The sequence below is a fragment of the Cydia splendana genome, chromosome 7, assembly GCF_910591565.1.
Source record: "Cydia splendana chromosome 7, ilCydSple1.2, whole genome shotgun sequence".
Lineage (NCBI taxonomy): Eukaryota > Metazoa > Arthropoda > Insecta > Lepidoptera > Tortricidae > Cydia > Cydia splendana.
The window spans coordinates 3,261,183-3,272,663 of NC_085966.1; the positions used below are offsets into that span (position 1 = coordinate 3,261,183).

Below are 11,481 nucleotides of genomic sequence, written 5' to 3' on the forward strand. Positions count from 1 at the left end.
TACAAATAAATTATAAGGTCTTTGTAGCAGTTAAAATTTCTGGAAATCTTCATTGCATAATAGCAGGTACATAAATAAATGAATATAAACAATGGGATACAGTACATCCAGAAATATATTATTAATACGATGACATTTTAGATACAAATGCGTTCTTACAGGGTCTCGACGTGGATCAAGAGCCAGCAGTGGGCATTCGGCGACCTCTCTCAGGTCCGCCACTCTTCGGTCACCAACCACTCCTGGACCCACATCCGTCACCGTGGAAATTAGACCTCCAGATGCGTAAATTATTAACAACGTTAACCAACCTAAAGTACCTAATAAAGTGAAAATTAAAATTAATAATAGAGATGAAACGGTATCTAAAATTAAACGGAATGTAATCTAAACGTTTCTTAAATGAAATGCTATTAATGTATTTTTTAATACAGCAATTTCTGTAGCACATGCTAAATAATGTAACGTGAGAATTCAGTCCAAATGTTTACAATATTTGTGATAATATTTACCAATCGTTTAACATTAAAATTAGGCTTACACTCATCATCAAAAATAAAGACTTTACTATTAGCAATAATAAATAATCGTGCACTGTATCTATACGACAGCCACTTAAAAAAGTGCCTCTAAATCAAAATGCATAAAGGTTTGTTTCTCATGAATATTGAAATTATAAAAATAAGATAAACTACAAAACACAAATATAGAAGTAATTTTCACTAATAAACTAGATTATATGAAGTATAACCACATGCAAATCAAAAACTTAATTTTCACAAACCAGATAAGTCACCTTAGATCTATAGCACAATCCAACGATATTTTTAGTATTAAGTATAGTTTTAAAGTTTAGCTTTTTTAGCGTTAGAAAGATCGCTTTTTGCCAACGTTTGTAGTCTCATAGTTAAATTAGTTTATTATTAATACGTAAGCAGGATGTATCGATAATTTCAGATTTCTCTTCTTTTGGATTCCTCGTAAGTGAATGCTAGATTTGTGATTCTATGCCTTAGGGTGTTAGCTTACTAAAGTAAAAGGTAGTAGGCGAATGTAGAAGTAAATATTTATTTACGGGGACCATCTCCTTGACAGGAATGATCTGAATTTCAAATTAGGGTGGACTTAGTTTAGAGATGGAAGCTTCGCTTTCTACATCTATTAATTACTACTATAAGATTATAAGTAGCTTTAACTTTGAAGATGGATGTCGCTTTTAAGTTGAGGTTTCATCGAGAGAGAGTGTTGTGAATCGAAGTTAATTTGTTTCTAATTATTTCTCTTTTTATATCTTAACCTAAAACATGTGTAAATTGGGGAAGTTTACACATTCTAAAAGTTATATGTGCACTCTGAAGCTTTGACCAAATATAGGTAAACGCAAACGCACAAACGTCAATGGTTACCATAGTAGACGTTTCATCTGATATAATTATCACTTAAATAAAAACAGTGTTTAAAATTAAAGCAAAATCATACTCATCTTCATTAAAATGTGGAATTTACTTCAATTAAGGGGAAAAATTGTCGTAGAATTCCACATACCTCTTCGTGTTTTGGTAATGCAAGTAAATTATGGACTAAGCTATCGTAACTAATAAAATGTGCTCACATCATGAAAGTAATATTTCTAACACTGTTCTAGTTATATATACTACCTACTGAAATTATGCTGTAATTTAAATATATAAACTTTTATTAAAACCTATACTTCCGAATTTGATTTTCAATTGAACCCTCTCTTGTCATTTTCAGGGCTTTTAGTAATGACGTTATTTTAAACAGCTTTGGGATTAGGATACCTATGTTATTCCACAACCTCAAAAATGTTATGCCCTTAAGGTAGTTACTCCACATATAAGTGATGTACACTTACAAATTCTCTTTCAAGAACTCAAATATTGAGCTCCCCATATTTGAGGTTCGACGTTAGCTTCTTATGATGCAATTCAAATGAAAAGCATATTTAAAAAAAAACCTACTTTACTGTATTCGTTTAAAATATTTATTTGGACTAAAAATTAAGTTCGAGTTTGATAGGCATCAGCATCTAATCTTGCGGTTGTTGTTCAGCGACATCTCGTGGCGTTTGCCTCAAACTACCTGTAAGATAGCATGAGAAAATAGCAAGAAACAAATGAACGTTACTGTTACTGCTGTTAGTTCTCTGAAATATCACTAGGTGCCACTAAGAAAACTCATAAAGTCATAAATTTTAATGTAATCCAAGTACAGGACATTTAAAAAGCGGTTGTAATTGGGTTTACTATGCTATGGTTAATCGATCAATGGGGTTGGCCGGTCAAAGTATAAAGCAGATGGCGCCATCATAGCTTGCCCCGTCAATCCCTAGAATTGTGTCAAATTTTTGTTTTTTTAATGCTTTGGATGCCAGCTCTTTAAGCCAAATCTCATAGAAAAAGGGGCAAGCTATGATGGCGCCATCTATGCAAACCTTTGACAGTTGCCAACCCCATTGGACCCATTATTACTGCACTATCCATAACAGTAATGGGAATGGTACACACAAGGACGAAAACTGCAGTACCTATTATCATAACTGAAATCTGGATTTCAAAAATATGTCGTAAATGAATTTTTACATATAAAAAGAGCTTTAATGCTTTATTCATGTCCACTGTATGACAACATTACCCCACATGCACAGCCCGTACGTTAGCATGGAATACACATAACCATGATAAACTGTTAGTGCATTTTCTCTGAAAGAATATTATTTCTAACATCATATTTCCAGCGCTATAGAATCTTACTGATGTTTAAGAGTTTGTTTTACAATTTATCGTTAGCTAAGTATTAGACGCTCGGCAAACGGAATCATGGTCGCCCTAAATTTACTTGGCGCCGTTCTGTGGAGCAAGAGCTAGGTGTATTGGGGATGTGGTGGGAGGAGATTACCCAAGCTGCCCAGGACCGGAGTCAGTTTAGTCGAAATGAATAAAATGAATGGTGGTGGTGGTAATGGTGGTACTAAATCAATGGTAGATGTCGCTTGGGTCCCCTAGACCCATGGTGGAAAGATTTGCTGGCTATCGATGAGATCTTGGTGGCTCAGATGGCAGAGCGCTAGAGTATCGATCCAGAGGCCGTGAGTTCAAGTCTCACCTATGACAGTAATTTTACCACTTCGCACTTGGGCGGTTTTATTCTAACTCAGAATATCACTGCATATAAAATAGTATGTACTCCTGTCTAAAACCTCATAAGTAAAGGTAAGCCAGCGTCCCAGTTGGCAGTTTATTCTTAAGCTTCTTGCATTGGGCTCGCGGCTTGTTGACACTGCGCTGTTTGTGAGCGCTCATAGTAACGGGACACTTCTGAAAACAAGTATGAAGATCATACACTTACTTACTTTATATTTTTTATTTTAGGTTTTTATTTTAATGTATCTTGTCTTTCTTTTAATATTATTATTATAGTTAGTTTTTTTGTAATTCGACACTAAGAGACTTTATACATATCTAAGTAATTGTAATACTTTACATAGTTTGAATTAATAGTTGTATTTTATAATTGTTGATGTTTTTTTTTGCTCGTATGTCAGGCTTTACACAAAAATTACATTACGCTCGCTCGATAGATAATCGAATCAAAAATTTGGCCCTTATCTTTGGCTCTCTGCTTGAATATTTGATGACCACGTGCCTCATATTATTACAGCTTTGTAAGAAGGCAAGTACCTCAATCTTATCTACTTACTACCCGATTCGAACTTCAAGATACTTCAAATATTACGACAAGATACGATATGGATTAGATATGTCAGTATCAAGTGACGTTTCTTCAAACAAAAACGTCACTTTTGACACTGACATATTAATCTATATCGTATCTTAGTCGTAATATTTCACGTATTTTATGGTTCGAATCGGGCCGATACTTTTTCATTCAATTCAGCACATCACTAGTTCCAGGTATACATGTGGGTAGGGACACGTGCTCCGCCCGAATTATTTGCAGTTGGCCTCCGGCCTCGTGCCTTTTCTTGTCCGAGATTTTAGCATGGTTTACGTCATGAGGAGGAATAATGAAAGTTGTGTTCTGGGGGGCTACCGCGAAAACCAAAAATTCGCAAATTGCGGGGATCTTTCTCTTTTACTCCAATGAAGGCTTAATTAGAGTGACAGAGAAGGATGCACGCAATTTGCGAACTTCGATTTTCGCGGTTATAGCCCTGACTCGTTAATATTGAATAAGGCTGCGTTCCACCAAAGATATGCGAAGTAGCTGAGCTGGCCCCGTGGACGACATGCCAATCGCTAACGCTACGTAGCGAACGAAACGTGAGTGTCACTGTCACACTAATATGGAAGAGTGATAGAGAGGCACAAAGCGATTCGATGGCGAAGCGCAAGCGATCGTCACCTCGGCTAAGCCGGCTGTGTAAGGATGCGTAGCGAGGATGTTATATAGGTACGTTTACATATAATAATAAAGTAAAAATATCTATCACATATTATAAATATTGCAACCCACTATTCATGCTCACTCAACCCTGTGAATGCGAAAAATGTTAGTGCACTGAAGTGTAAAAATGGGAGCACTTTATTTCTCACAAATAAGTTTCTGTATTAGAGCAGGGTGGAAGGGTGGGGACCCTTTTGCAAGTTGTCAATAAGACGCTGCGGGTATAAAAATAAAACTATGATAGAAAGTTGTAAAAAGACAGAACGATCAATAGAAATATTTTTTTAATTTGAAAGTGAACACATTACCTACTCCGGCCACGATTATTTAGGTTTGAGCACTGTTAATACTTTTAGTTTACAATCTACAAAGAGGACACTTTCCTCTGCACCATCACTAATTACCAGTCATTGTAAATTTTATAGCATTTCCGTTGCAGCGGAGTGGTGTTAACGGAATTGTTATAAACAATTTCAACCCTAATGACTAATTAGCGTTAATTACGTTAATTTTAACCTTAATTTACCATTTCAGTTGGAATTATCCATACCAATTCCGTTAACACCACTCCGCTGCACCAAAAATGCTATAAAATTTACGAGGTCTGCTAATTACTTACACTATTTTAATATCTAACTTTACTTAAGTTACATATCGGCAACATTTCGATTAAGAAAATATCAAAAAAAGTTCGATCCGCACCAAACAAATAAGGCTTCGATATAGTAAATATAGCTTCTAATACACCTACCTATAGGTAACCAAAAAAAACCGGCCAATTGCGAGTCAGACTCGCGCACGAAGGGTTACCATTATGCAAAAAACGGCAAAAAATCACGTTTGTTGTATGGGAGCACAGCTTAAATATTGATTATATTCTGTTTTATTTTTTATATGTATTTGTTGTTATAGCGGCAACAGAAATACATCATCTGTGAAAATTTCAACTGCCTAACTATCACGGTTCATGAGATACAGCCTGGTGATAGACAGACGCACAGCGGAGTCTCAGTAATAGTCCCGTTTTTACCCTTTGGGTACGGAACCCTATTAAAATTTATTTTAACTCTCCTTGATCTCCCCTACTCACACTATTCTAATAAAGTAAAGTTACTTAACTTTACTTAACTCAAAATATAATCGACAACATTTTTACTAAGAAAATGTCAAAAGAAAAGTTCGATCTGCGCAAAAAAGTCTTCGATAACCCACAGAAAACATGAATCAGTACCTAAACCTTTCACATTAATCAGCCATATCCATTACTCGCAATTACATAAAGGGAAAGGACGCGTATTACTTACCCGTATTATCCTGTAGATAATGTGATTCCATAAAAATATGTGTTACACCAACCCTTTCTCTTTCCAAATTAAATTATCCTTCGCAAAACGGTTTGATACCGGAGTTGAGAGATGAAATGGAATTGTTAGCACTTACGTTGACTATAGATGTAATGTAATCCTTGGTTAAACGGGTAAGGCTACAGTACTTAAAGTTACTTCTTAATTTATCTATCTTAATCTTGCATGTTTTCGTTTCAGTACTGGCGTTCAGATGAGATTAAAGGATGACTCACGTTAGACCGGGCCGTGTCCGGCCCGGAGCTTCCGGCGTATCGTTTTCTATGGAAATAATCACGTGATCGCCTGTCATGTCATAGAAAAGTAAGCTCCGGAAGCTCCGGCCGGGACACGGCCCGGTCTAACGTGAGTCATCCTTAAATCACCAAAATTGTAACCATGCGGTGTAAGGGACGCCTTACAAACCAAAAACCAAAAAATGTGTTGAAAAAATTTAGTATTGTTAAAAAACTACTATTTGTATCTTTAAATAAATAAATACATATAAGTTATTTATTGTCCAGAACAGAAACAATGAATTGCATGTAATATAAAAAATCAGGTAGAATGTACAAATATTTGTGCAGTAAAATGTATGAGACTCAACTAGACCGCTGACTTTCAGTCGCCAACCAAAAAACTTAAAGTATAATTATATTATTCTTAACTGAGTTATTAAATAAATAATTAATCTAACTAAGTTACTAAAATCTAGCTTACCGAAAGCAGAAAAAGAAAACCTAAACCGACCTAAGCACCGTACCACAGTCGCAAGCGTTTAAGGCCGCGTTAAACTCATGGTGAGGATACTTGGTATCATCACTCCTGGTAGTCTAACAATCTTATTATTTGCAAAAAAAACGAAGCTAAATATAGCCTAGTATTGGAGAAAGTTCAAAAGAAGTACCTTTTTTGGAAATAAAATGACCAGAATAGCAAGACCTCTCACAAACAGCTTATTGGCCTTCTAAGCTCTTCTACCTCAATAATCCCTTGATCGAACCTGCTCATAATTTAATGACTAAAATATAATGCCCTCAACTACACGTTTACCTAATTTCATTTAAATTAGAACAAATTTACTTAAGTTCTTGAGTATCAAACTATCTTCTGACAGTTCAGCTTAAAAACATCGAAATGGCGGAACGTGCCGCTAGCCAGCCGCGTGATCCAAGTCGAATGTAAGAACTTCGCTTCGCTTCGCTTCGCTTCGCTCGCGCGTTCGATGAACTTATAGTTAATTACCTATATTCAAATGTTTTTCAGAAAATTACCTTTTTTTTCAAAGAACACACTGTAAAGGGCTGCTATTCCCACAAATCTAGTTCCGACAGCCCATCTCGCGTCGCCGCGGTTCAAATTTATGTTTAAAGGGATATACCAATCAGAATGAAATACCTCGATGCCATATTGGATTCCTTATCAGGGATTTTTTTGCCTAAATTGCCTTTTTGTGATCGTTGCGGTGAATTTTCAATCAGTTGAATTGAATATAAAGTCGTATGTTTTTAGTTTTTTGTCATTATTCCAAACGATAGGCTTAAATTGCTTATTAAAAGTTGATATACTATGGTACGAGTATGACACTTACACCTACAATTTTCACAGAGTTTGTGCCACTAGTGAGCAAGTAAGTCACACTCATGGTATAATAATATACTCCGCCTGGTACTCCATTCCCGTCTTTTCTAGGTCACCTAACTGACACGGGCTTACGTCATCATGCGACAGCGCTATATGATAATATGCGATAGCGCTATATATAGCGGCCATGTTGTTGTGACGTAGCCCCGTGTCACTCTGGGAATGGAAGACCATGTTTTATTAGACTATGGTCACACTCAGATAGTTTTGTTATTTTCATAAATTTTTGGCCAATGACAATAATACAACTTAAATGGTGATTTTTAACGGTGAAGTTATCTTAACCAGCCCAAGATCGGTGAGCTTGATTATTTTTAAACGTTTGTGATGTTTATTAATTAATAAATTTTATTTTGCTAGGTATATTCTTGTTTATTAAGTCTAACATTTAAATTTTGTTATATTCTACCATTCATTTCATTTACCCAGTTAAATCTAGTTATCTAATAAGGCCGGGTTAGATCAGTCTACAAAATGTATCAGGCTTAGGGCTTATGATTTATTATCCCGTCTCAGCGCTGTTTGTCAGGATTAAGATCCTAACTAACTAGAGCATAATACTAGTTCGTTGTGCACGTACCTCGGTACATTTTCAATAATCGAAATATCATTTGATATTTACTAGTCGCTTTTCGGTGAAGGAAAACATCTCGATTAATCCCAATAAGGCCTAGTTTACCCTCTGGATTGGAAGGTCAGATGGCAGTCGCTTTCGTAAAAACAAGAGCCTACGTCAATTCCTGGGATGAGTTCTCAAGCGGACCTCAGGCTCCCATGAGCCGTGGCAAAATGCCGGGACAACGCGAGGAAGATGATGGTGCAAGTGCCGCGGCCGCTGCCGGAGTCCATCGGGAGCGCGAACTTCTGGTCGAAGTGTGTGGTATTTCGGCGCTTCTGAATCTGCCGAATCGTACACCAAACAGGGTAACATAGCAAAAAACTATTGTATCGCTAAAATAGTTTTTAGTTTTTAAATAATATTTACCACATTTCGAGTCAAATACGAGTATTGTGGCTCTTTTGGATGCCTAAAGATTGCTATTGTGGTTGGCTGTTTTGTTCTTATACTTTGTCGAGCCGTAATATCGACAATAATTGTAGTTAATAAATTACGTACTAAAGCAACTTTTGTGAGTATATTTTACCTCTCTTCTTCCAAGGTCATCCGACATACGATATTAGATCCGACAATGTGAAAAGCCTCTAACAATAAAAAAACTCCTAATACACATTCAAAGCGCATTATTCGAATGATTCCTCCATTCTATTACCAGTTAGGTACGGCATGCGGTAATAACAACATTAGCATTCATATTGGTCATCATACATGCATCGTAATGAATATTATATGCTTGGCTGTCCCGGTGTGAAACAATTTATTATAATATATGTGTTGTAATTACGACGGTGTGACATGGGCTTATATTAAATCACACTATTCACACTTTAATCAATAGAATGACCAATTTATTTCAACTTAGTGAATAGAGATGGTAGAGTAAAGAAGTGGTTCTAAGTACAGTCGCCATCAGATATATCGGAGCGGCCAAGGTGCTCACAAATATCGGAACACGCCTCTATTGTCAGGGCGTTAGAGCGCGTGTTCAGATATTGTGAACACCTTGGCCGCTCCGATATATCTGATGGCGACTGTACATAGTTATTAATAGCGATTGTTCATTTGTTTTTTATAGTGGTGTAAGACTGAAACGAAGTAGCATACCTAGTATCAGAAGATAATATATCTTGTTTGCATTATGGAAAGCTGCATTTTATTTTCTGCATTATAGGTACAATGTGTAATTTCAATTAACATGGTGATTACATTAAGTTATATTTGTTTTTATAAGTTCCTGATATTTCAGTACATTTGCGCGTTCTGTCTTATCTGATATGATTGTATTTCGGAAGATCGACATGAAACTTGAAATAAACAAGTTCCTACAACGAATAACGTTCCAACAAAATAACGTTTCTCTTCTTATCAACTCAATACAATCATCCAAAAATACCAAAACAAAATCTAACATACATCCATTGATAGACAGAAGTACAACAAAAAGCCGAACGAAAATGCCTAGTGAAAGAGTCGCCGTGGGCATTCTATCGGAAATTATGCCCGTAGATATGTGGCTTGTGTGTGCAGGCTAGTTCAAATTTATGTTTTGATATGTAAATGATGTCACTTTGTTATCATTCGCCCGTGCGTCTCACTCACGCCAAACCATGTATGAACAAGTACGGGTGGAATGGACACGCGAATGACATAATTTTCACGTCAAAATGAAAGTTCGAAGTGGCCTGTGGGCATGCAGAAATAGAGCCCGTGCAGTTCAATGCTTCGGATGTGGGTAGGATTATCGTTTTGTCGTGTTTATATACATATAGACAAAACATTTAAACTGCGCCCTTCCAAAGCATCTACGCTCACATCTGAGTTAAAACAAAAGTCGGTATCTTCCTACGTCCCAGAACCGTTAATTTCGTTTTAGAATTTGAAACCTTTTATTTAATAAAAGTTAAAATTCGTTTTATAATAAAGCCTTTATAAGGGTTTCTGGGACTCGGGAAGGTACAGTTGGAGTTTATAAGGTATCCGAACGATAAGCATACTAAATGTTAAAAATATTTGAGAAGAAACTGTGTTGAGAGGTTAATGGAGAGATGCATTCTGTCAACGCCAACGCAAAGCATCCCCGGGAGCTCTGGAAAATTTAGTATTATTTTGACATAACTCTTCAACACGATATACCTACACAGAATATGCGGTAGTCAAGTGTTCAAGTGCTAGTGGAATTCAGGACAATTTTCCTACAGAAGTTGAAGTTGCGAAAAGCACAGGAAACTTTAATTTTTGAAATGTAAAATTTTCCTATACAATATAATGAGATGTTTCCGAATCATGCGGAAATTTCGCATTTTTGGAAACTTTCCAACAACACATCAGTAAAGTTCCCCAGTTGGATTGGTCATATCGAGTCACTTTCTCTGATGCCTACCACTATTGTTGCCTTAAAGACTGTACAGTCAGCAGCAGAAGTTGCTAAGCGGGCCAGGTGTTCAAAATGATCTTGACGCGACTTTATTGTCAAGAAAATAAGAGCGTGTCAAGGTAATTTTAAACACCTTGCCCGCTTAGCAACTTCTGCTGCTGACTGTACAAGTATGTTCAGATGTATTTTACTTTCAATATTTTCTGTTTTGTAAAATAAATAGAAAAGCGATCAGCATAGTGTTGCGTTAATTCTAAATCCACTAAACATGTTTAGATAAATTTACTTTAACGTTCCTATTCATGAATATAAAAGTTCAGTATATATTTTATAGAAAATAGTATCTTTATTCACCTCGCTTGGATGATTTCTATTCTAAATCGAATTTATGTAGCTAGAACGTATTTACATCAGAACAATATTTCGTGCTCGTTTTTTCGGCTCATTGATTTTAGTGCGCAAAAGTTGTTTAGTAAAATATTTTATATAACAAAGTAAAATGAGGGAATATATAAGTTTTCAGTTTGAACAGTTAATCTTTTAATGTACCTAAACTTAGATGGTGGTAAACAAGAGTTCGACTCCTAATGACATATGAACCTTTCTGACACTGGATTATTTTATTTACCTAAAATCAAATTTACGTGAAAAGGCAAAATGTCACAAAAGAATAACCCAACTAACCTAACGGAACCCAAAGAACCGGACAAGTGCGAGTCGGACTCGCCCACAGAGGATTCCGTACTTTTTAGTATTTGTTGTTATAGCGGCAACAGATATACATCATCTGAAAATTTCAACTGATTAGCTATCACGATTCAGCTTGGTGACAGACAGACAGACAGACGGACAGACGGACAGTGGAGTCTAGTAATAGGGTCCCGTTTTTACCTAAAAAACAAATACCAAATACTTTTTACATTCGCGCAAGAATTAATGCACGATATCCATATGAAACGAACTCTATTGCTTATTCAACGTTGTTTAATATTCTCGTTTTAATTTAAACCTGAGGACGATTCTGATTTACCAATTTGATATTGTTTTGATATCATATATCTTCCATTGCACGC

The 11,481-nt window shown here is 36.1% G+C and overlaps 1 protein-coding gene across 3 annotated transcripts in view; it reads left to right on the plus strand.

Moving 5' to 3' along the window:
* Window positions 1–1,718, plus strand: part of LOC134792019 (uncharacterized) — an 84,923-nt gene extending 83,205 nt beyond the window's left edge. For 2 of the 3 annotated variants that reach the window (XM_063763135.1, XM_063763136.1), the window contains one exon: window positions 162–1,718. In XM_063763135.1, coding sequence (XP_063619205.1) covers window positions 162–289 — 128 coding nt within the window. In that variant the 3' untranslated portion in view covers window positions 290–1,718. The remainder of the gene's footprint in view (window positions 1–161) is intronic. The other variant, XM_063763137.1, reaches the window with a different exon arrangement.
* The last annotated feature ends 9,763 nt before the right edge of the window (window positions 1,719–11,481 follow it).